This window comes from Tachypleus tridentatus, chromosome 2 (genome assembly GCF_004210375.1).
Source record: "Tachypleus tridentatus isolate NWPU-2018 chromosome 2, ASM421037v1, whole genome shotgun sequence".
NCBI lineage: Eukaryota > Metazoa > Arthropoda > Merostomata > Xiphosura > Limulidae > Tachypleus > Tachypleus tridentatus.
In genome coordinates, this window is record NC_134826.1 from 78,945,297 (window position 1) to 78,972,350 (window position 27,054).

General features: G+C 32.6%; 1 protein-coding gene across 5 annotated transcripts in view; it reads left to right on the forward strand.

Annotated features, from left to right (window-relative positions):
* Positions 1 to 27,054, forward strand: part of LOC143244309 (PRKR-interacting protein 1 homolog) — a 62,602-nt gene that overhangs the window by 3,689 nt on the left and 31,859 nt on the right. For 4 of the 5 annotated variants that reach the window (XM_076488741.1, XM_076488739.1, XM_076488740.1 and 1 more), the window contains exons 2-3: positions 8,305 to 8,383; positions 22,897 to 22,997. In XM_076488741.1, the coding sequence (XP_076344856.1) occupies positions 8,305 to 8,383; positions 22,897 to 22,997 (180 nt within the window). Of the gene's footprint in view, positions 1 to 2,639; positions 2,796 to 8,304; positions 8,384 to 22,896; positions 22,998 to 27,054 lie in introns of those variants that run through there. The other variant, XM_076488742.1, reaches the window with a different exon arrangement.

A 27,054-nucleotide genomic window follows, 5' to 3' on the forward strand; every position in this document is an offset into this window, starting at 1 on the left:
AATGACAAGTACAGAAATTTAAAAATGACAACTATTGTGGGCATTGTTATCACAAAGAATCTTAAACATCAAGGTGTCTTTGATGCTCTACGTTGTGTACACTGGATAGGAAGTCGTGTAAGAAAATATATGAACTAGAAATTTAAATATGCTATAATTTCTAGTTTTTAATGAAGTGGAAGATTTCTTCTTAATTACATTTGTATTTACTACTTCCTCTTTTGATTTCTGGTTCCAGTATCATAGTAGTAGTAGAAAGATATGATGCCCATGGTGAATAACAATAGTTACTTATGTTTTATGTTGGTTATGCAGTCAATTTTTCTGTAAATCATGATTTTAAGTATTTTGCACAGTATATTTATATGCATTGAATAGCATATTGAACATGTATGATTTATTGACAAAATTGTTTACAACTCATTAAACATAATATTATTGATTTAATAGGTTTTTATCATCCATATTATATTTCCAGTTTTTGTTTCTTCTTTAGTCCTGACAGTAACATAGGTTTCAAAATAACTCCACAACTTTGAACTTTCTGGATTATTTTGTTTCTCTTATGTACATGTGGGTGTAAATATTTTCAGGTAATATACCTATCATTATTTTAGTACAGATGAATGTGGAATGTTTACCAGTTTGCTGGGTTGACAACCCATATTTTTCATCTATCTTTGTTTCTTTCTCAATGCAGATCAACAGCTGTAGATATATTTTCCTTAGTAGACCACTTTATGACATATGGTAAAAGTTTTTTGTTAAATTTCTCTATATTGCTTGAATTTGTTACTTAAAAGTTTTTACAAGCACTGTCTTTTTGGACATATTACACACCTGAATTTGAGATGATGTTCTGAGTTTTGATACTTGTGGTGGGCATATTGCAGATAGCCCATAGTGTAATTTTGTGTTTAACAGTAATCAAAATCAAGTCCTTTTGGAATACTAAAATGTCCCAATTTTCAACTTGTTTTAGTAATCTGTAACTGTTTTTTTTCTTCTAATCAGTACTTTGATCCTCCAACAGTCGTGAATCAACAGATTATAATTTTCCAACTGAATAAGGAAATTATTACAGCTTGGAATCATTCAGTAGTACTTTTACTGCTTTCTCTGAAATTGACTACAAAGCAGGCTGTAGGACACAGCATAATGTCAGTACTACATACATTGCTGAATAGGTGGCTGTACATTTTGACACTTGAAACAGCTCTCCAACTTTTTCAAGTCATTTCAGTTACCTAACTGGGATATTAAAATGGTATTACTTACTCTATTTCAGCATCCATTTAAATCTTTAGCCTCATGTATCATGTTTCTCCTTTCCCTTAAAGTTTATTATTTGTTGTTGCTGGCCTGTGGACATTACTGGTTAGAGTTGTTTGTGTTGCATGTGCACAGGATTCTTTATCATTCTACTAACATCTTTCTGTACCCAGACAGGTCCTTCCTATGTAAGACTCTGGCAGACAGGAAAAGGAATAAGTCCTTCTAACAATTTATGTTATTGCTATAGCTCACCTCTATGACTGCTTGGGTCCAGATCACTTGTTATGTCCAATTACAGCCACGAAGTATTATGTGGCTCACACTAACCCATTTATATCTGATAGGCAGTGACTTTTTATTCCTCAAGAGCTTTCAATTCCCATAATTTATCCCTGATTATGTTGATGAGGTGGATTTAAAAATTGATCCATACTATTTATTATGGGCTATCATTGAATGCAGGGAAACTATAAAGTCACATATCATCAAGATTTGTCACACTTATGTTTCCTTCAGTGCTCAGTTGAATTGTCCACTGAAGGTCATTGTGTGGGCTGATATGTGGACCTGTTCCAGTACTTTTATTCACCTTAGTTACATGATCTGGCAGTGTTTTCCTCCGAGAGTTTTGTCAGTCCACTTTATCTTGACCACATCAGTTATAATATAAGGAGAGGTATTTTTATTGCTCCTCTTGGCTCTTTACAAGACTTCTTACCTCTTTCACAGGAATGCACTTTCCAGGCAGTGTTATCTGTGGAGGTATGCTTTATCAAACCATTTCTGCACTAGCTCATTATACTTTAAGGCTCTGCAGAAATGAGGTGTTCCAAAAGACCACCTCTACGTAAAAAAATTTTCTCAACCCAAACGAGGCGTTTGTACATATATATTTCTCTTCAAGTGGGTTTTCTTGACATCATTGAGAAACAGCATTTTCTCTTTACCCTACTTCATGACCAATGAATAAGGACTTTTGTGAAGTTCAAAGGAGATCCAGCTCAAATAAAATTTTGATCAATGTGTGTTATTGGGTTATACTAATCTTGGAGAATTTCACCCCTCATCTTTAAGCCTGATTTCAAGTGTTATGATGCCTCAAGCTATTGGGAAAATCAGCAAATGCAGGAATAAATGTGCCATGCTGAAAAAAAACAAGTATGAGAGAGTAGGATATGTGTGGAATTGTGTTGTTGTGCTGTTGTTGATAAAAATTTGAACTGATTGGGTTGGTGACATAGACTTGAAGCCATTTCTGGTTCGACTATAACTTTAAATTTTATAATTACTCTTATCAATTACATTTTTATTTAGTCTTATTAGTTTGTTAAGTTCTTAACATGGATAGCTATTTTCAGAGATCTATACATCTAAAACCTTGTTTGATTTTGATGTGGGGCAAAACGGGTATACCCAGCAAAAACTGACTTTTACTGGTAAAGCATTGAATATTCTACCGTACCTGTACCCATTGCTGTGGGAAGATCAGGAGATATATGATCAAACATTTACATTCAGAGGTGGGTTGTGTTAAATAGTAAAGTGTATAGTCAGGAGTGACAGCTCTGATTACCTCTGTTCAACTGGCTGCTTTTTTTGTAATGTATTTGGTTGCATGTGTTGTTATTTCTTTTCTGATATTTTACTGATAATTTCTAGATATTCACTGGAAGTGTATTGAGGAATTTGGAATGCTGTTCTGATTGCCTGATTTTAAGTCGTCAATATTGTTATATTGTACATGTAACATGTTAGCTGTTATGATATGAGACATATGAATGCTTTGTACATGGACATGATTGTATTGGCTTGGCAGCCTTCAGCTATTCCTCATATCTTTCTTAGATAGTGGAATCTTCTGTAAACTTTTGCTGTAATTATCCTGAAGTGGACTAACCAGATTAGTTTGTTGTTGTATGTAATACCTAAGAGTTTAGTTGTCCTTGAAGATTTTAGATAAATGTCATACAATTTTAACTTCTTTGGGAAGTGACTTCTTTTCTATGTTATTCTTTTATTTGGAATTTTATTGATATTTTCTAGATGTTCAGTGAGAGTGTTTTGTGGAAGCTGGAATATTATTCTGATTGCTTGATGTTGAACTCCTTAAATATTGTTATATTGTATATATGGGCTTTGGTTGTTTGAACATTACATGCTATGTGGTGCACCATCATGCTATGCTCTTGGGTGAGGTTTGAACTATCACAGAGCAATGTTGTTTGCATCTTGAAAAACATGGGTGAGAGATAATTTGGAGAAGGGGATGCCATTTATGAATAGGAAAAAAATAGAAAGGGACTAAGTAGTTAACCCTGTGTTACTTCTGCTTATAATTAGAGTTGATTAGATACAACAATTTTAACTTTGACTGTTTTGTCTGTTTAAAAACTTGAAATCTATCCTTTGATTATGGGTGGAAAGTTTAACTAAAGAAATTTATATTCCAAGTGTTGGTGCAAAACAGAGTCAAATGCTTGTATTATATTTAAAAATAGCCTCATTGTAGTATGCTTTTTGTTAAACCCTTAAATTATTGAATCTATTAGTCTGACTAAGCAGTTAGCTGTTTGCCTGTTTTTACAGGAATCATTTTGGATTTTGGATAAAAGTTTTTTCTTTTTTAAATGCCCTAGTAATCTGCTTGTAATTACTTTCTCAAAACGTTTACCAGTACTGTTAAGTAGGTTTATGAATCTATAGTTTTTAGGGTCATTAGTGACTGGACATGTTTTAGATGGGACTTTTATTGTGGCAGATTTACATTGATCTGGGTGATATCGAGAACTAAGTGAAAGATTAAAGAGGTCTGTGTTGTAGCAAGGTGTCTGATATATTTTTTAGTATTATGTTTCAATTTTACTTTCAGAGGGTAAGGTATTATTTGTTTTGACAATAATTTTTATTTCTGTTTATGTCATTGAATTGGTGATGAGCTCAGTATCAGCTGTGTCATTGGGCCTGTGAGTTTGTGTAGTACATAGAAATGTTGGTTTAAATAACCCTTGTCTGTTTTTAAGGCATTGCTAAACTTTCTTGAAGTGCTAGGGAGTTAGGGGTCTTAAACACTTGTTGGTATTAGTTAACAAGTAGGTTTGCTTTTCTTCATCAGAGGTTGCTCTTTCATTATTGTTTTACCAGTTCAATGCTCTCTTGTTAGATTTTTCAGTACATATGGCTGTATATTATTTCCAGAACAGTGCCAGGTTTTGGGGATAGATGTCTGTAGAGATGCAGCAGTTGGCCCAATTAATTTTCTTTTGATTCTTGAAATTTTAGATTTGGTTGGTGATGTTATTTATGTTTGATTTGCAGGTTTTGTGTGCAAATGAAAAGTTTGCATAGCCTGCATCTTTCTTTAATAAGTGTATGAATTTATTTTGTTAGTTGTTAAGAGTTAGGTTGTGTGTTAATGGTTTGGGTTGGAATAATGTCTTCAATTGTGTTAATTACGATGTTGGGTAGTTGAGAGTCATTCATGCTTCTGAAGGCTTTCCAGTCTGTTGTAGTAAAGTTAAATATTTTAGGACCAGTACGAGCATGTGTGGATAACATTTTGATAATGTGATGGATACATGTTCATGTACTTTGCAGTTAGTCACTAGAAGGGTTAAAGCAGTAGCTATGATTACTAGATTTGTGTCCTTGTTATAATTATAATGTGTTTAGGTGTGTTGTCACCACTTATTAATATCTTTTGTTTTATGATGAAATGAGTAGATTATTGTTGTGATTAATAGTTCTGCATTTAAAATCCTTATGTTTAGAGTTTAAATCACCAATAATCATTGTCCTTGGGTTCTAATTGATTATGTTTTGTAGTAAACCAGTGTCTTGTTGTGTACAGGGATATATATAGTGTTAATACGAGGTCTGTTAAAAAAATACGCAGACTGACGTCATAAAACAAAATGTACTTTATTTAGAAGTTACAGGTCTGGGACCCCTTCAAAGTACTCTCCTCCCCAATGCACACACTTATCCCAACGGTGTTTCCACTTGTTGAAACAGTCCTGGTACGCTTCTTTTGTAATGTCCTCCAGCTCCTTCATCGCATTTGCCTTAATCTCGGGGGAATCGTCTCAAATCTTGTTCCTTTCAAGGGTTTTTTGAGTTTGGGGAACAAGAAAAAATTGCAAGGAGCAAGGTCAGGTGAGTAGGGGGGGTGGGGAAGAACAGTGATCGAGTGTTTGGCCAAAAACTCACGAGTTCTGAGGGCTGAATTTCGCAGCAACGCGGTGCATCTTCAATTTTTCGGTCAAAATCTCGTAACAAGATCCAACTGATATCCCACACTCTTCAGCAAGCTCCCTGACAGTCAGACGTCGATTTGCCCGCACCAGGGTGTTGATTTTGCTGACGTGTGGGTCGTCAGTTGACGTGGAAGGATGTCCAGGACGCTCATCATCTTCAATGGACTGTCAACCATCCTTAAAACGTTTATGCCACTTGAAACATGCCGTACGCTTCATAGCAACATCACCGTAAGCCGTGTTAAGCATAGCAAAAGTTTCAGTCGCAGATTTTCCAAGTTTAACACAAAATTTTACAGCAAGTCGTTGCTTCTTCAGGTTATTTGTTCTGAAATCTGCCAAACGAAAAAATCGCACTTCACTTAAAACCGCGTAGCTAATACACAAATGAAGATATCTGCAATCGGGAAATGGCGTCGTAATCAGCTGATCTGTGCGAACCTAGTGACACCAAGCGGATTTCCCTGGAACCAACTGGAGCCGCGCAATTCAAACAGTCCACGTATTTTTTGAACAGCCCTCGTATAGTTTTTTTTTTTTTTGCATGTTTGAAAGAATAATTCACAGACTGCATTTATTGCATATGTTAATATTAATGGAGGGAAATGTTATAATTAGGTTATGGGTGTGTGAAACTATTGTTTGGCCTTTTGGGTTTTAATAATATGTAATAATTGGTGAGATGAATGATACTATTTTTTTAAGTATTATAGACAATTACTATAGACACCATTGTTTTTTCTTGTTTTAGTTATTATACAATAAAAAAAAGGAGGAAAAAAATTCAAACACTTTGCTATTATATTTACAAACATTTTTAGAATTCTTGACTTGGTTATTGCATGGATGTTGTTTTAAAATGAAACACTGTATAGTGTTGTAACGTTCTGATGACCTATTGCAGAGATATTTAAAATAGCATTTTGATGAAAAAACCGAATCATCTCTATATGGGCAGTAAGACTGCATTGGTCTCTTTGACAACCTGAGTGAGAATTGACATGCCCAGTATCTAAGAAGCAGCCAGGGTAGCAATATTTTCTAATATTTAGCTACAGGGTGGGCATCTAGAGAAGATTATAAGTACAGCAGCTGACAAACTTTAAACTGATTAGAATTTAACATTAAATATCAAAATAAAAAGTAGCATAAAACTGAGAAGTGAATAATAAAAAAATCTTGTAAATTCCTATGTATACATATGTATGTTGAATGAAGAAAGGAAGAATTATAGTTCTTATTTTCCAAGTGGAAAATGCCCCCTGCATAAACCCATGAATTGAAAACAAAAACAGACAGACACGTACACAGAAAGCTTAATTTCAATTATTCAGATGACACTATGTCACAAAATTTGTACTTTTTCTTGTTCCTGGGCAAAAAAGTGTTATTTCCCAATTGCTTATCCTAAAGTAAATAGAAAAGACCTTTTTTTCTCCTCAAACTTTGCTTTTGTGACCTGGGTAATGAAATTTTCAAATTTACCCATTTTCCAGAACATTCCAGGTAAATTCAATGCTGAGTAGCTGATAGAGAATTTTTTTGAACTTACAAGAATTGTCAAGAACCTTTTAGAATTTTCCATAGTAATATATATACAGGGGTTCACCATTTACCACTTTGGTTTAGTTCAAGTGAACACTTAGACCTATCTGATTTTATCAGAGATGGCATCAAGAAGCTGAAAGAATTCTCCAGACTTACTCTGCTATGTATGTTGCCAATTTATCAAGACAAGAGCAAAAACGTACCATGTGACAGCATCTGCTAAATTGTGTGAAGTCTACAATGCATATTTCAGCATGCCTGTTGGGGATTAAGACAAACCCTGGGCACCTCATTTTACCTGCGAGCACTGCAAAAACCTCCAGAAGGTAAGATGGACAATTTTTACTTACTTGAGTAGTAAGACATTATATTATACAAATTGTAGACCTTTTAAAATTTAAATATCTAGAGGACCTCCAGAAGGTGTTGTTCCCACCATTGCACATAAAATTGGGTCTTATGAAACAATTTGTCACAGCTCTTGATAAAGAATCTGGGAGCTTTCAAGCACCTTGAAGACTTCTTCCCTAAGCTGTCTTGAGGCAAAGGTCAAAGATGGTGTCTTCGTTGGACCACAAATAAAGAAGATCCTGGAGTGCACATAATTCCCTAAGAAGCTCAGTAGTAAGGAAAAAAGCTTGGGCAGCTTTGTCACAGTTGTTCGGGCCTTTTTGGGCAATCATAAGGCCGAAAATTATGTAAAACTGGTTAAGGCTCTGGTGAAGAACTATGGCAAAACAGACTGTAGAATGTCCCTGAAAGTCCATATCCTTGACACTCATCTTGATAAATTCAAGGAGAACATAGGAGCATACTCAGAGGAGCAAAGCGAGTGCTTTCAACAAAATATACTGGACTTTAAATGCCGCTACCAAGGAGCGTATAACAAAAACAGGATGGGAGCTGATACGTTAAAGTGATTTACATTACAGTCACAAATTTCGAAAAAACTTAAGGAAATGAAAATGTGCAAATATGCCTGTTTTTATATAGAAAATAGGTTCATTTCTAAATTTCGTTATCCAGGTAACAAAAGCAAAGTTTGAAGGGAATAATGGCCATTTTCTGTACTTTTACAACATAAACAATTAAGAAATAGCACATACTATCCAGGAACAAAATTTGTGTCGCATAGTGTAATTAGTACTCTGTTGAATTTAATGCTGTTTTTAACTTTTATAAAAACAGTTCTTTATGGAATAAAATATGTTTTTATTAATGTTTTCAGCACAAGCCAGTTATAATACCAGAAAGGCGAAAGGATAAAAAAGTTCCAGAACCCCCTGAATTTGTAAGAAATGTTATGGGTAAGTGATGTAATGTTTTATTGCTAGAGTATTTTAATTCCAGTTATTTGCTGTGATGTTTTGAAACTTAATTATACTAATATGCTAATGCAACACCTAAAATTGTAACTCATGAGGACATTTTTGTGTTATAAAATGCTTCTGCTGGAGGTGTAGTGAAGAAATTTGTTCATTAAAATTATAGTTATACATATTTGTACTTTTGTTTACACAAAGTGTGAATTTGTGTATTTGTAATATACAAACATATAAAGGCATTTTATTCATGCTGTTTGTTTTAATAATTGCCACCAGTAGCTTTATAGTTAATGTAACTAATTTGAATAACATTTTATATGTAGTAAATCATTATTTAGTTCTATGCATCCTTCACATAAAACTGGTAATATCCAATATGATATCTTACCTTATCTCACAAAATAGTTTCTCATAACTTGTACTGCCTTTTATATGTGCATATTTTTGCTCACCACTAGCTTATATGCTCTCATTTACCTCTTTGTGGTATAGCTGAAATGTTGCCTGCAAATGAAATTGGGACAATCTTCCACCAATATGAGTGCAACAAACCCTACTACTGTAGCTGACTCCCAGTCTCTTGATTTAGCTTGCCATTTGTTTAATGTGAAGTTCGAATGTCTTTTGAATTTCTGACTTTACCTTTATTTTCAAACATCAAAAATATTTTTTTAAATTAGATTTTATAAAAAAATCTTGTTTACCATCCTTTTTGTATTGTTTCATAACTGCTTAGCATCGATTTAATTTCTTATATTTTTCATGGAGTTTTATCACACCTGGACAAATTTACATGGATTCAGTTTCAAATCACAACCATTCCTGCTTCAGACACAACTGGTGAACAACAGCCAATTATGATGACTTTAGAAGTTCTGAAGAAGTTCTGGTCCTTATCTTATGGGAGATAGATACCTTCACATAAACTACGAGATCTCTTGAACATTAACCACTTCTTCCTGCTCAAGCATTTCCCTCCACACAAGGCTCCTTTGTTGTTGAGACCTTTTCAGCAAGGAAGCTGTTTTAACTCTTGCAAATCTCCACTCTATATATTTGAGTGATCTATCCATGACCCCTTCCTTTTTTTTTTCACAGCAAATTGTTTTTGGGAGGTCTTCCTGACTAAGTCAATTTGAGAGCATAATCTGCTTATTTATATACTTATTTTTCCTTGTTTGTTACAGCCTTCCCCAGTTTCTGTTCCTTTATATTGCCCTCTCCTTTCTATTCCTTACCTGCTCCATCCTCACATGTTGCTCTGTCATGGCATACCCTTTGTCACTATTGGCTTGCACATTGACAATGGCACTGGTAACTGTTCTGGGGATCAGGTCCAGTAGGAGCCAGACTGCTTCTTTATATAGATTTTGGGACATGTTAACCATAGACCCATGGGTGAGTCTTTGGGTCTTATCAAGTGGATTATCCCTTTGTTTTCTTTTGCTGCCTCTCCTGTCACTGTTTCCTGTTCCTTTCCTCCTTTCTAAGGATCCCCTTTCCAGCCAACATCTTTCTGCAACAGTTCAGATTTTCTCCTCACTGATGCAATTTAACCAGAAGTTCCTTCTTTTCCAAGTGTCTATTCCTTGCTTTTTGTAGTCCTCATTCTGTTATTGATTTCTAGTCTGAACCATTATATGGAAGTTCATTGGGTCACCTTGAAGCCTCTCCTATCTCTTTGATGGTTTTTAAATCAGTTCTTTAAGTGATGAAGATTGATATGTTCAATGCTTCCTGTCATATTCACATTTCCTCTGCATTTTGTTTTCCACAGATAATGTGTATATCAGTTCTGGACTCTATCTTTGGGGCAGGCCGTGGCTACATATGTTTTTTATTGAGTGATCCAGGCTTTTGCCCAGATTTTTTCTTTGTATGGACTTTGTTTCAATAACTACATAGATGATTGGCTCCTTCTATTTCTTTTGCATTTGGCTTTTTCCAGCAACATACAGCTTCTTATCAGGGAAACTGCTCAGGTAGTCTGAGCATATAAAACCTTAGAATTATTTTGCTTTACATACTTTGTGTGCAAAATTTCTTATGGCTACGCACCCTTTGACAAGCAGCAATCAAGTACCAAGGTAGAAACTGGAAGATATAATTGTTTTCTTTACTTCTCTATTTACTGTTTTATGTTTAAAAAAAAGTGTAAATAGTAATAATCTGTATACGTATATAATGTATTATAATTGAAATATGATTGTATTTTACAAAACACTAGTCCACTAAAACACAACAAGGACAGGTCTTTTTTGTAAAGATTAAAGTCAGGTTTATATTTATGGATACTATAACATGAGTGCATGTGCACCATGTCATTGTAACTTCTATCTTAGCAGGTAGTGGATAAAAGGTCAGTATAATAAAAATAATATATATATATATGTATAACATTGTGACATTGAAGATATTTAGATTAAACATTTTTGTTTTCAAGTTATAGTTTGTAGTTACTCTTGAAAGAAAAACAAACTTTATATTTACTTCCTAATTTTTTATGGTGGTTACAAGACTGGTAAAATGTGTTAGACAGGTTCAGAGATTCCAATTTGATAATAAAAATAGCAGATAAAATAGTTTTTTTTCTTAAAAATAATTAAATGATTATCTGGAAGTGATAAAGATGAAAATTAATCTTATACATAAAAGTATTTTTAAACTTAATGTGAAAATTACTCTGCATGTTGTCTTGTCACTATTCTGAAAAAAAAATGATTACAAGATCTTTAATTAAAATATATTATTACTTAATTTAAAAACCTGATATTTTGTGTATGAAATCCTTGTAATGTTTACAAATAACCTGCAAACTTTTGTAAACATACATTATTAAAAATGATAGTATAATCATCCTAACTGATACCTTTGTAGTTATCAACTGTGTAGATTCCACCCATCCTGTAATGAAAGGGTTAACTCTCTCAATACAGACTTGGTTGATTTAACAAACCATGTGAATTTTTGTCCTGAATTAAAGTCTTTTTAGATTTAATACTTCTAACTTTCAATATAATGTGTATATCTTTTATAAAATTTAACACTCTTTCAGTTAATGTTATAAGCCTTTCACATATAAAAAAAATCATGTTTTAGTGAAGTATTTTTAATAAAAAAGATCTGACCACAAATGTATTGAGTATTCATTTTGAATAGTCTGTATACAAAATAATTTTCATGTTAAAATTAAAAATATTTGTCCTCACTGCAGAAACCTAAAATTTCATTTATGTAATTCTTACAACCTCCTAGATGCATTTCAAACATTTGTTTCAGTAAAACTTTATAGCTTATCTATTATATTCCTCTATTTTAAAATGGAATTGCTCAGTTTGACCAACTTCATAACCACTGAAAAAAATCAAGAAATGAAAATAAATTTAAATTGTCTTTTTTTTCTTTCTAGAATGACTTCAAATTTATTTTTGAAAACAAAACTACTTTTGTTTATCATTGTTAGTAGCTCTAAGTTAATAACAGCATGCATCTGTTTATACTTAAATTTTATTGTTTTATTTGCTTTTTTAATTTTGTCTAACTACTATCCCAACCGGTATAAGTTATAATTCACTTTGGGAATGTGCAGCTCCCATTATGCTAACGAATTGCATTACCTACTAGTTACTACAAGCTGCTCACATATGTGCCTTGTGAAGCTTTTATTTTGTAATGTTATTTTTAATTTCATCTAACCTGATTTTAAATAACTTAAAAGGATCTATATGTTTACATTTTAGTTAGTTTTATGATCATACATAAATAACATGAAAAACAAGAAATACTTAACCAATCTTTGTTTTCTTCCTCTAGATTGTCTAAGAGGGTCAACCCTAAATTTTTATGTTGATGATAGTAATGCACTTAATAATTCTATTTGATCAAATAATGCACCAAAATTATTGACTAGTAGCATGCAAAAAGTAAACAAATTCCCATTTTTCTCAAAAGTTTGCTGGTTTTCTTACTATTGAAGAGTTACAAATTCATCTAAGTTAGTCATTAGCTTTCTCACAGGAACAATGTTTGCACAATGAGTGAAATTGATATTTAACTGTTCAGAGCATAAAATTAGACAATACGTCATTTGATGGATGAGAACCTTGGCTTTAATTGGTTATAGGTAATATATAATTAAGCATAAGAGAGAACTATTAATGAACTAACAAAGAGAGGATGCAAGAAGTAGGCATGGCAGGTGGAATTTGATTTTCTATTTGATAGCTCTGCAACCAAATAAGATTGAAGACTATCAAGAATATGGTTTGTCTGAGCAGTGATGATTTATTTTGTATAGAGTAATCAACATTTCTTACTTTTTCAATGGGTGGTGGATAAAATAAGGAAGATGACATGCTAAAAGAAAATGTGTTGTGTCACATATGGGGAAATTCAGGATTTTTCTTGCATTGCTCTGTAGATATTCCTGGTAACCAGAGCACAGATAGACCATTGTGTAGCTTTGTGCTTAATTTTAAAATAACCTTTTTCCCAAAAGTTTGAGCTGCTTGGGTGATACATCAGATGTCTTTTCCAATTACCTTTCTTTTCTTCTCTGTATTATCTTATCTTTTGTCATATATAGGCTGTTCATTATCATCTCAATCATACTGCTTTCTTTCAATGCAGTTGTCAACATTTTTCCACCATGGAAATTCTTTATTTTAGTAACTTCTTCCTCTTTGACCAGTTGAGTTTTACACCTCATTCAATAAGTTTATTCTTCTGTGAGTGATGAAATAATTTGTATTTTTCTATCATCTTTCTCAAGTACATTATTTCATGGATTTTGTTGCTTTTAGCCATCAAATTCTCTGGATAAAATTTTGCAGATAGGGTTGTGGAAGACCTCTTGACTTTACTCACACTACATTACAGTTTCATCTGTTTCTGTTTTTTTTTCCATTACAGTCATTGTTCTTCAATATTCACAAATGCTGTAAGTGGATGAGTTGTTTATTATTTCTTTCTATTTTTGTAGATCTCATGGTGATATTATTTCTATATATCCATAATGTGGAGATGATTAAACCCTACCACATGGCTGAAGTTGCATCATAGGGAAAATTTTTCTTTCCTTTCTGAAATCTGCTTTGAGTAGGAGACAACAGAGTGTATTCAGCTTATTTCGCCCTTCTCATTGTCCATTGTAGAGATGGGGTTTTCTGTGAGATGGCTTGTGAAGTATGTATATATTTTACATTTTAGGTTGTACTTAAAAGCACCAGGTGTGAGCCTGTTCTCATATCTTACTATTACCTCATGTTCTTAATAGGTAAGCCAGCTGTGATGTGTCTTGTGTTCTCCTTGGGATGCAGCTCAGTGATTATTCCTTCATACATCCACTTATTCTGGTATTTCATAAATATTTCTCCAACACTATATGAGCTGACTTATTGCTGTAGTGACACTACACACTCATGCTGTTCTAATCTCTTGAAATGTAATTGCTAGTTAAATAATCTTACATTTCACTCACATATGCAACACTTTATAATCATATATAAGATCAGTAATACACTTATAGGGGTGGTTCAAAAATGTATTTTACTCTCTTGTTATAAAAACTGCAAAAATAACAAAAAATTTTTCCTCATCCCTCACCTTGCTTGCTATGAGTTATTCAGAAAGAAGATATTTCAATTTTAAAATAAATGTAGCACAGCGTGTTAAAGAGTTTACAACAACAAGAAAGAATTATTGTAATATGCTATTAACCCTTTCAACCTGGTATGTTAAAAGTGTAAGTTTCACAATGTTTTGGAGTGTTTTTTCAAAATTTTATTAAATAACATTTTTACTACTTACATCAAAGAATTTGGCATCAAAACATAGTTTGTAATTTACATTTTAATATTATATGTGTTTTAATCTCTTTCTTTAAAAGGAAATGTAAAGAAAAAATGTTAGGTATCAGTTTTTGTGTGTCACATAATATGTCCATTTGTCTTATTGCTTAGTTTTTGCTTTATTATGCCCACCATACATTATGTATAAGTAGCTAATGAATTAGAAACTCTAATTTTGAGATATATACAAGCTAAATATGAAATAAGAACTTCCTACTTTTTTGATTTTTAGCAAATCTACTAGTGTGGCTCTTCCTCCTACACTAATCTTTTGAAATTTCTTATCTAGTACCACTTACTACTATTTAGCTCTTGATTATAACTACTAGAAAGAAGATTTTCCCCTCTATATAATTCTGACAGTTGTTTATAAGTAGCTTGAAGGAGAAAGTAATAATTTTGCCCAAACTGCTGAAGGGTGATGTGTCAGCCGTTACTCAAAATGGGAATGGGATTTTTTCTACCCACATATACTTTATTTATAGACCCTACTACATTACAGGGATTTTGAGGATACTAACACAGTAATTTGATAATTTTTTGTTTTTCAAAAGTTAATATTTGAAGCCTACACCCTCCATCTGCAAGACAAAATGTAGCTTATGGAAAAATTTAGTGTGTTTGATGCATGAGCACAACATCTCGTGACACAGTTAGGTACTCAAAATCTATGTTTCTCAGTGTATTTCTCATTTACTTTCTATGGTTTAAGAAATATAACTTAAAATTTAAAAATTTATATGTAGTAATATGTATACTTATATACACATGTAACATATAGTAGTTGAAATATCACTGTAATTTTCAGTATACTCATATTATAGTTACATTTGTATTTTGTAGACCTACTGAATTTGTGTTATTCTAGTTGTCTAATCTGAGGTCATTTATCACCAAATTATACCACATTTAAAACTTGACAACTGTGAAACAAGTTCATAACATTTAGAAAAATAAAATATTTTACAAATGTTGCATATTATGTTATGGACAAATGTTTATATGTGCTAAAAGGAATAATGGTTTTACAAATTACATGAATCAAAAACACATACACAAAGTTGTTAAGAGAATAAAACTGTTTTTATATACCTAAAAAGAATAATGAGTATACAAATTGCATGAATCAAAAACACATACACAAAGTTGTTAACAATAAAACTGTTTATATATACCAAAAACAGAATAATGAGTATACAAATTGTATGAATCAAAAACACATACACAAAGTTGTTAACAATAAAACTGTTTATATATACCAAAAACAGAATAATGAGTATCCAAATTGTATGAATCAAAAACACATACATGAAGTTGTTAACAATAACACTGTTTATATATACCTAAAAAAGAATAATGAGTATACAAATTGCATGAATCAAAAACACATACATGAAGTTGTACATGTAAAAAGCTGTTTGAATCAATGGAAATTTGTATGTATTTTATTACAAATATGGAAAACTGCAAAAGAAGTATTTATGACAACATATACAGTACAACATTATAAACTGATTTTGACACATGAAATGGAGCATCACTATTGTACATATACTGTATGAATGCAAAAAAAAACTTTACAAAAATATTTAAGTAAAAAATGGTCAAAATGCTACTAAGATTTGGTATTTATTTAGGAAAACAAAAACTGTTTACACAGAAAAAGAGCAGACTTTTACTCTCCACATAATCTTAACTTCTTTTAAGAGTAACACTAGTGTGATGCTGTTCAAAGTGTTTCATACAAAGAAACTCATCACACATTTTACACTTCGTACGTGCATTATTTTTAGGAGGGCATAGTCTGCATCTTTTTCAATTACCTCTTTCAGAGAGCTTAGGGAATGCCTGCCTAGAATAGGTCTCAGAGGTGATGAGTCTTGTACAGTTGTAGAGAGTGGTATACCGGAAGGACCTGATCTACCTTGAAGTAGAGGCTCAACAAGATCTGTGACCAGGTCCATTCTGAAGGCTTTCTGGGAATGTGCTAGCTGTTTGGTCTTTTGTTTAGACAGCTGTCAAGTCCAAAAGTAAAAAAAAACAGTTTATTAAACCATTTTATTGTCCTTCATGTTGAAGAATTGTAACTTAAATATTTGTCATTTAGGTCCACTCCTTCCATAAACTTACTGTAGTCCACAGTTAACTGAGGGTTTGTAACCTCAGCATCACTTCAGAGTCTTGTTACAGTTGTCATTTTACTAGAGCACATAGTTGAAAGTGTGTAAATGTCTTGTTAGTCAGAGTTCCATATTTAAAAAATTGTGCTTTCCCTTTCTGTACACTTGTAGAAACCAGTTGTTGTGGGAAATACAGTCTGTCTTTCTTGCATGCCCCACAAACTTAGGTTCCCATAGGCAGTAGTTTGTCAAACAAACTATGGGAAGTGTAAAAGTTGTCCATGAAAACCCAGTGCCCTAAACTGTTGTACTTGTCCATCAGTTCCATCACAACACTGTCTGCAAAACCTTTAGCTATCATTTGTCTCTCTCTGTCTGTGTAGATTTCTAAACTTCAAACAGTATCCACTTACAGCTTCTGCAAGGACCAACAACTTAATACACCACTTGGCAGGTTTTTTTTTGGTAAATACTGAATAAAACCTAATCGACATTTTGTGCCCAGTATCTTTTCGTCTATGGTTAGTTCTCTGTTAGGAGAGTAATGTAAAGCAAATCAGTTTACTAACATAAAAAGTTTGTCATAATTAGAGTCAGTTCTAGGAAGAGCATTAGTGTTGTTATTGAAATGTAAGTTAGTGTGTATAGCCCTAGAGAAGATGTGAGAGAACCAAGGAGTATGGAAAGGAAGATAAGTAGACCAGAAGTCAGAAAAATAAGAGGTCTTAAGGCTCATGGCTATTGGAGTATGCTAAAATATCTTCACAAGTTACATTGGTCAATTTTTATATATTGTTTCACTGGTGGTTCACCTTCCTGGTGTGACTGTTTAGTTTGAACATACTTTTTTGTTTCAGTATGACCTAAAATTTCAAAAGTGTTGATTATCTGGACCCAGGTCCAAGTGTTATTGCATGTGAGAGGCCTCTTCTGCTGGGAAGGACCAGTTCTAGTAGACACTATAGCTCTTCCTCTTCCCATGCTTCTCTTTCTCCTCCCTCTTTTTGGTGGTGGTTCAGTCAGTTGCATTGATGTAATTGGTTCTACAATATCATCATCTGATGATCTTTCATCAACTACTTCCTGATTTGTTTATAAGATAGAATCAAGAAGAGCTGGCTCTAGATTTTGTTGCAATTTCATTTTGTAGAGTGATTCTGTTAGAAGCATTAAAACATTTGCTGAAACTTCTTCAGATTCCTCTGACAGTATGCCTTCTTTATGAGATGAAAATGACATGAGAATAGATTATTAATTATGATTTTATGCTATACTAATTGGTATAACTCAAAAAATAGTTTAAGTTTTGAAAGTAACCTGCTAAAGGTTAGCAGAGAGTTAAATTTCATGGTTTTCTGTAACAATCATCTACACTTTCCTCAATATTCTTGATTGATCATGCAGCACCCATTAGTTTGCTGGTGTGAATTTGTTAAAGGGCACACACAATAAAACTTGGGATTGTTTAGTATTTTTCTGATTTATGGTCAGTAACATCAAGTAATGTTTATTTTCATCAACAAAACTCTGTAATTTTAGTAGAGAAGTCTTGTGAAAATTTGTAGTATAAAAAATATGGATATTTTTAGCTTATTACAGGTTTTGTGTTACATTTCACATGTATTTTCATGTACAGCATGTAGAATTAGAAAAGTAACTTCTTCCTAAACTGTTGTATCTGAAAATGTCTATTGCATTAAATGAAGGGTATTTCAAGTATGTATTTAGAGACCTAAATAAAATAAGTTGGAATATCAGTGAGAATAATCTGTTTGTTATATTCATCTAACAATTAACTGATTAGCAAATTTCTACTAATCACCCAGCTTACGTAAAAAACATTTGAAAGATCAGCCTGCACTAAAAGATTGTGTTTGTTTTGTTTGTCTAAAATACATAATTTATTCAAAATGGAAAATTAGTTAAAAATTTTTCTTTGGCCAGAATGAAGCTACTGTGTTAGCTTTTAGTATATCATTTCTTCCAAAATATTTGAGATACCTAGGAGACCCTAAATAATGATCCATGTTTCCAATAAAAAAGAACCAAGATTAAATTCTGATCACTACTAATATAGAAATAATTCTTAGTATTTTCCTGAAGGTTAATCTGAGAGCCCTCCGCTAGCACAGCTGTAAGTCTCCAGATTTACAATGCTAAAATTAGGGGTTCGATTCCACTCGGTGGGCTCGGCAGATAGCCCGATGTGGCTTTGCTATAAGAAAACACACAAATACTTGTTAATGTGAGAGAGATAGGTTAAATCTAGTTATATATGTATGTACCTACACACACACACACACACACAAAAAATAAGATGCTTATTAATAATGAGACTTAGGTGATCATATACAGACAATAGTATATATTAATATATTTATTTATAAGTTCATTTCCTTATACTCTGTAAAGGAATTTCTTGAAAAAGTTCCTTCTTCCTAATGAATATTTGTCAGAATGTGCAGCTATATAGTAGTTTTTGTAGTTTCTTGTGCCATTTGTGTATTAGTATGCTGAGTAGTGCATCAGTTCAAATTCAAGCTTTAGAAAACTGTATGACTGAGACACAACACTCTTGGAGGGAGTGGTGTTGCTATAGTAAGTTGGATTTTGAAAGTTTTAAATTGAAAATCACTTGTGTGCTATATGAATTATAAACACTGAAATATTGTGAAAATTGAACTTAAACAGTGTACATATAGTTTTGTAATGCTCCTATAATGGATCTTAGTTTCGACTAGAGTGTAATTAAGTATGAATAAATCGTAAATATGTATGAATCTTTTATACAAAAGTTATTAGGAACATGTATATTATACATATGCATGCATATTATTCTAAAGAACGTATTATGAAAACATGCTTCTGTTTATGAGTAAAAGCAAAATAACTGAAATTACAATACTTAATTTTGTAACAAAAATATTTTGTATAAAATCCATTGTTTTCATATATAGGTTTGTTGTTGTGCATTACAAGAAGAAAAGAAAATCTTGACTCATATTGTAAAGACTAGAGCTACCTTGTAATGTTGAAATGAGTTCTTATGATCTCTACTAGTTGCCAAGCAATGTTATAGTTAACTGTTACTGTAAGGCTGCAGCACGTCTTAAGTCAGACTCATGAAGGCTGTGAACATTCCATAATGCTATGTTATTCAGATGTTTGAAATTGCAGTTATCATTTAGCAACTAGACCTGTAAAATACAAAACTTTAATAATGTTAGTTTGTCAATAAATTATCATGTAAAATTGCCAGTTAGAATGTTCTGATATCACTTGATTAAAACTTTCATTATTAATAATTGTATTTTAATAAAAATAAAAGCTATATGTAACTGGTGTATTGTGTGAGTGAAGAACAGTACCACATTCAAGGAATGTGAAATTGTGAGTCAATGGCTGGATTATTTTCTATTATGTTTACATGCATGTCAGTAAAATAAAAGAAGGAAGTCCATATTGGGTTAAAAGTGTGAAATAAATGTTGCATGTGCATATGTACAGTATAACCATATAGGCAGTATTATATATGTACCTAATTTATTTTCAGTGAAGTGAGTTGTATTCTTTCATCAACATAACATTTACTGTTTTGTAAAATTATTATATTATCTTTTCAAAGATTAATATGATTTTTAAATGTGTGCTGTAGAAGGTTGAAATCTTATGTTTTTCACTCATTAGTCCTTTCATTTAACCTGAGTGTATGAGGTGTGCAGTGTAATAAAATCATTAGATTGGCATTGAATTAAATATCAATAAATACATGTGTTTGTCACTTCCATTACTGAAAGTAAAATATTCTATGAACAATTACTTGTTTATAGATTATGTGCTGTCCCTTGCTGGTATAGCTGTAAGTTTAGGGATTTACACAATAAAATCAGAGGTTCAGTTCCCCTCGGTGGGCTCGGCAAATGGCCCGATGTGGGTTTGCTATAAGAAAACACAAAGATTATGTGCTTTAAGGAAACGGTAGTATATATATATATATATATATATATATATGTAGTGTATATTGCAGATTCTTATCTTAAGTTATATTAGGCATTAACCTGTATTTACAAGTTCAGTCTTGAATACCAGTGCTTGTGTTGTATAAAACTGAATTATCTTTAAGTTTGGACCAAATTTTAGAACTGGTGTAATAATATCAGTATTTAAGTTTTTGAAATGTGAAATTAAAACTCAATTTGTATTGAAAGTGCAATATGGCAAACACTATGAATGCCACAACATATTACAGTGTCATTCAACATGATGCTATGTATTTGATGTCAGGATTATTAACTACTCTTTTTAACCTATATTGCTTATTTAGTGATAATTCATGGTAGAGTGAATACAAGATAAGGAATAGAGGGATAATGTAGAAACAGATTTTGAATGCTCTGTAGGCTATGCAAATGCAATATGCATACTGTATGATAGACAAAGTAATTTTTATTCTCTACATGAACATCAACTTGCACTCTGACATATTAGAGTCTGTAAGTGAGATTGTTAAATTTCACAAATATACATAAGTATTTGTACTTTTGCAATGCATCTACTTTTTGTTAAACAGATCCGTACCTTTTACTAAAAGCTTTTCACATTTCACATGGTTTTTTTTAGTTACATAGTGAGCTGCAAAATTTTTTTCAGATAAAAAAATATTAATGTTCTGACATTTTAACAGTTTGTACGTATATACTTTGGTCAGAAATACACCATTGGCACTAGCAAGCAGTATTTCTACAGTTGACTTGAAAGCATCAATTTAACTTGAAGTGGTTGCTGAAATAGCAGAGACAGAAATATCTGTGAAAGCAAAATGGGGTATTGTCTTTCAAAAGTGTTCATTTGTACAGAATCTTTGTTTTTAATAACATAAATGTATTGAACTTAAATGCAATTCTTCAGGTCTTATTAAGTGTTTGCCTCTTTAGTAGTTTAGTATTTGTGTAATGTTAAGGGATTTACATTATTGTGATAATTTTGTGAAAGCTATATGATTTTTAAGCATTGTTTATTTAATGTGATCTCACAAAGGAGGTATAGCATGGACAAAAGTGATGGTACTAACTTGAAGTAAATATTTTGATGGGCCCATGTCAGCAAAACTGATGCTTTTGAGAAAAAAATTGATTCAGAGAGGCTAATTTTTCATGAAAGGAGTTTCCCACTTTTAGTTTCCTAACTGAAGATTTATTAGATGGTGCTATGTAGTATTTTGTTTCTTTACCTTTATGAAATTGAAATTTGGACTGTAGCACCAAACAAACTTTTGATAGTAATAAGAAATATAATTGACATGTACTGTATTATAGTCATAAGATCAAGAGTCACAAGAATCTGAAACTGAAATCAAGCACAATTCTGGCATCTCTTTCTCGACCTTTACCAGTAGCATGTTAGACACGAGAGTTTCATTGCTAATTTTGTAATTCATAATAGTATAATTGTAAAATGTGAAGAAAATCAGCTGTGAACATAAACATTCTTTTCTAGATTGTATTTTTGTTCAGGTAAGTTGACACATGTATATAGAGAGATTTACCTTTACTTTTAATCAGAAATTATGAAAAATAGTTATATTTATGGCTTAAGGGGTTTATAAGACTTTTTCTTGTTTTGTTTTTTACTGTATTCTGACACATTTTTGTATGGAAGAGGACAGTGTTATTTTAACAGTTTTAATTTGTTTTTGGTAATTATTTTCTTGTTTGTTTTTACACATTTTTAAACAAGCTACATAATATATTCTGTATTTTTTGTCATTTCTCTTGTTAAAAGTGAACAATAGAACTTCATGGATTTTCAGAAGATGGAGAGAAAAAAACAAACACACTTTTCAGTTTGTGTGTGTGTGTGTGGTTTATATTATTAGTATTATTTATATTATTATTAAGATCTCTGTATTTCTGATTTTTATGCCCCTTTTTTCATGGTTTATCAAAAAATCACTTGAAGTTTCTTTTTTTATTATTTATATTCATCTATATTCATATAGAACACACGTAAAAAATCCTTAAATGTGTGTACTTTATTTGCTTTAAGTGACATGCATGAATGGATTAATGAGATTCTCACTGTCCCTATCATCTATATAAGCCAAGGGAATGAGCTTGGTGAAATCAGCTATTCTGTTTCCAATTTTAACAGTGTGAACATTGATGTTACATAACTGTTCTGTTTCTTAATTTATAGTTCATTGTTGTATATGTTGATCAATTGAATCCATGAAGTGTCTAGAAATAAGAATAAAACATGGTTTGACATTCTCTTTATTAATGATACATAGCTTAGGCTGTTGAGAAATGTTCCAATGTACAATAGGGTATTTTAGTGAAGTAAAATATTTTGCTAGTTATATCTTGTTTTGATATTAACATGTGCCAAAATTTTAAAATGTTTAATGTATATATTTTTTAATTTAAGTGATGAGAACCTATTCCATAATGCTAAACAAAGGGAAAAAATATGAATTTTTATGTTAAAACTGTTGGTGTTCAGAAAAAAAGTTACTTCTACTTTGTAGGTTCTAGTGCTGGAGCTGGAAGTGGAGAATTTCATGTATACAGACATCTTAGACGTAAAGAATATGCACGTCAAAAATGTATTGAAGAAAAGGCTCAAGAAGTAAGTTGTAGATCTTGTTAATTTGTTGATTATTAGGCAGTTGATGATGTATACAGAATGAATTTTCATCATATATCAACAGTAATTTTGCACATCTTTCACTCTTATCTGTAATAGTAATGTAAACTGTGGTTCTTTACAGAAGTTTAATAACTAAAAAAAAATTTCATAATTTTTGCAGTTGGTATATTTAATGATTCTTAGAAACTGTTTGTGTTTTTAGTACATGAAACAATATCATGAATAACATGTTGTTGTAGTTCATGGCACAGAACATGGTTATTAATATCACACTTGTGTTGTCCGATTAAAATGATTTATGTTGTTATGTGTGTTAAATACTGGATTTTATAAATTTGAATTTTTTCTTTGTTTTATGATTATAAGAAATAAAGGTTGTTTAACACCTATTAATTTCTGCATATATCAGTTTTACTACTCAACGTTGTAACCTTATAGCTGTAATTTTTTCTAACATTTGCTATTACAATATCTAAGATATTTTATATTAGTAATTAATTAATTTCACTTTATATAACACTTTTAAGGCTTTACAGTAACTTTATTGACAACTGGGCAAGTTAGAAGTAATCATATTTTGATAATTTAAAAGTTGTAAAATGATTAGAATTTAAAAAACTTTTTCTGATGGAAGAAAACTAGCAAACAGACAAATATTTTAATGCATCTATGTAGAACTAATATTTCAGTCGCTGAATAAATTACTTTGAAAAAAAAATCTTTACAGCTATACTGAATTACGTTTGCTAAAACAGTAGTCAGTAATCACAATTATACCAAATACCTGAATATCATAAATTAATTTACATAAGTATATGCATGGTCCAACAGATTTTTATATTAAAATGTTTTATTTGTTGTGTGACATAGAAATGCAAAACACTTGTCTGCTAACATTCATAGGCAAAACATTGATTTTTGCCATTTGTCCAAGTCAGTTATTCACTTGCCAGAGGGGAGGGGGGATCCAAGACTGTTTCTGCCTATTATAGAAGACATTTTGGAGAAAATTTAGATTCAATTTTTTGACATCTTTATTTACTAGTTTGGATTTTGTGAGGTTAATTTGGATCAGCCACCTTCTGCTTATTTTATTCAGTTGGTCAGTTAGATGTATGAGGTTCTGGAGTTTTCTCCAGTTGCTTTTTAGTTGACCCCATTCTTGATGGCAGCAAGGTTTGAGGGCATATACTTAGTATTCTTCCATCACCTGATTTTTCTCTTCATGCCAGGATGCTTACCACTCAGTTTCATGAAGGGATAGCTATGCCATGCCAACCACATTTATTGGAATAACATACTTTGGCTTACCACTACCAAAAAGACGTATTTAGATTCCTAAAGATTTAATCCACTTTTGGAAATGAGAGGTAAAAGAATGGAGACTGTGATCAATTTGAACAGATCACAATTTTCTTGGATTAGTCTGACCTTCAAGACAATTCTGAGATATTTATCTTGCCTCCAAATTTTTGGGAAGTCTATAAGCAATACTGATATCAATTTGATGATGATTTGGCACCTTTCTGATATTTACCTTGGTAATGTTGTCAACTTTACTCTTATTTGGTTTTCTGGCTGGTATGTTGTCAGGACTAACTGGGTAGAGACGCCTTATTGGAGGGTATTCATCAGCCATCTGCCGCCCTCTCTGAGTTATGTAAGGCTCTCTCCTTTCTTTGTTCCTTTGTGTTTGAAGGCATTTGAGAGGTATTAGAAATATACAATGATTTATCCATTTGCATTCTTCTTTGTAGACATTGGCTTCTACTGGGAGTCAAAGTGCTACTGCTTATTGTGTGACCCAACCTCCAGCTTCAGTTCTTTAATCTGTTGGTATCCAAAATAAATTGTCCTTATTTAAGAAGCTCCTCTGCCTAGACAGACCATCACCAGCAGCATTTGTGACTACCCTATGATGGTAGGATCTGTGGAAGCATAGTTACAACTTTTTAATAGACATGTGGAATTTTTTATCACAGTTCAGTAGGTACTCCAGGTCCTTCTGTTGGGGTTAGTCATTCATTTCACATCTCCACCATCATTATCCCCCCAACCTGCAATATTATCACCACCAACAGATCCTTGGAGTGTAGACCTTTGTTCCTGGGCTATCAGTGAGCCATTGATCAAGGGGGGGGGGGAGAGAATCAGTCTTGTTCTTCTGGGATTTTTTTTGCATTTATTTATTGTGCCAAAGAAGATGGAAGATTGGCATCCAATTGTTGATATTTCTTGTCTCACCCAATTCTTCAATTGTCCCATATTTACAATTGAGGCATTTTTTTTACCAAGTCTGTGGATGACTAAGTTTGATTTATCTTTACATTCCCATAGCGGAGTCATCCTGCTGCTATTTACATTTCATGTGCAAGGGTCAGGTTCTGCAGAATCATACAAGTTTCTCTTGTTACCTTAATTTTGTGGGTCTGTACACACACCATTATATGAATGACTGGTTTTTCCTGGCACTGTTTTGTTAGTTGGTGGAACATTACACTCAGATTTTCTTTTCAAAAACCACTCATTCCGACTCAGTACGCTATCCATTAGAGTGTCTTTTTCATCATGTGTTTAAGTCAGGCTCAGGCAACTCTCATCTAGCTCTTTGCTATGGAACAGACAGTCCAACTCTTACTTATGTCTCCTCCTCCCGCTCTGTGGATGGTCCTCTCTCTTTTTGGGAATATGAACATCACTTAATTTTCTCATTTCTTTGGAAGGAGCACACATGATCTCTTGAGTGGTTGCTGTGTGATAAGTGGATCATGAATGGGATTCTGCTAAATCCCTTAGTCTCCTTACACAGGATCAACATCTTATATTTCAAGTGATGGTTAGATTGGAACAGTACTAAAATAGATATTCCTCTACCATCCCATTATCTCGAGATTCATCTCTTCACAGATGCCTCACTTTGGAGATGAGGTACTTATATCAATGGTCAAGAATTCTGGAGTCTGTGGACAGACAACAAATCTTCCTTACATATCAATATTTTAGAGCTTCTTGTTATCCTAAGGATAATGTCTGAAGGTCTAGGTATATTGAAGGGAAACTTCTTTATGCTTCACACCAACAAGTCCCTGGCAGTATCTTACATTTCCTGTCAAGAGGGTACTTGTTCTTGGGATCTTTGTTTTCAGACTTTATATATTTTCTCTTGGGTTCACTCCTGTAATATCAGTCTCCTTATTTGCTTTGTTTCAGGGATGATGGGTTTGATGACAGGTCATATGTTTCAACCCAGCTGAATTCTCCAAACTGAATGAATGCTACATTGCAAGGTTTCTTGGTGGATTTGCTCTTGGTTCTAGACACCAATGATTGATGCATTTGTTACTCATTGGAACTTTCATGTACAGATATTTGGTCCATGGTATGTCATTCTTGGATATTGGTGAGTTTATATGTTATCCAGAGCTCTGGCTCGAGTTTGATCCACCCATTTTAGAGTGCTGTTGGTAGCCTCAGATTGGCTAACTGAACCATGGTTTCCTCTTCCTTAGTATCTTCAAGAGTGCCTACCTTTTCCAAATCCTCTTTGGCCATCTCTATTGAGACAACCTTGATCTGATATTATACACCCAGACATTCCAAAGCTCAAGATTTATGTGTGGAAGTTATGCAGTCCTTTGCACGACAATGGGGCTTATATTCTCAGATTGCCTTTTTTGTTCTATCTTTTAGTAGACCCACAATTGACATTTATCAGAGGAAATGAGAATCTTATCAACAAAGACGTTTCACAAGGAAATTGGACTCTTTTCACCTAGATGTGCCTATCTTGTTTTTTGACTTTTAAAAGGGATTAGCACTGTTTATTGTTGCCTTATAAACTACATTTCGATTCCCTAAACATTGTAAATTATTTGAGTCCCCCAGTGCTATCCAGCCTTCTCAAATCATTTTATGTCTTTCATCCTGTCCCTCTCGGAGTGGATTTCTGTACGCGGTGAGGGGACCTCCCAGGGAAGGTTCTGTTCTTTGAGTTTACCTCCTCTGGGATCTAAACATCCACCCACGTGTTTGCCGT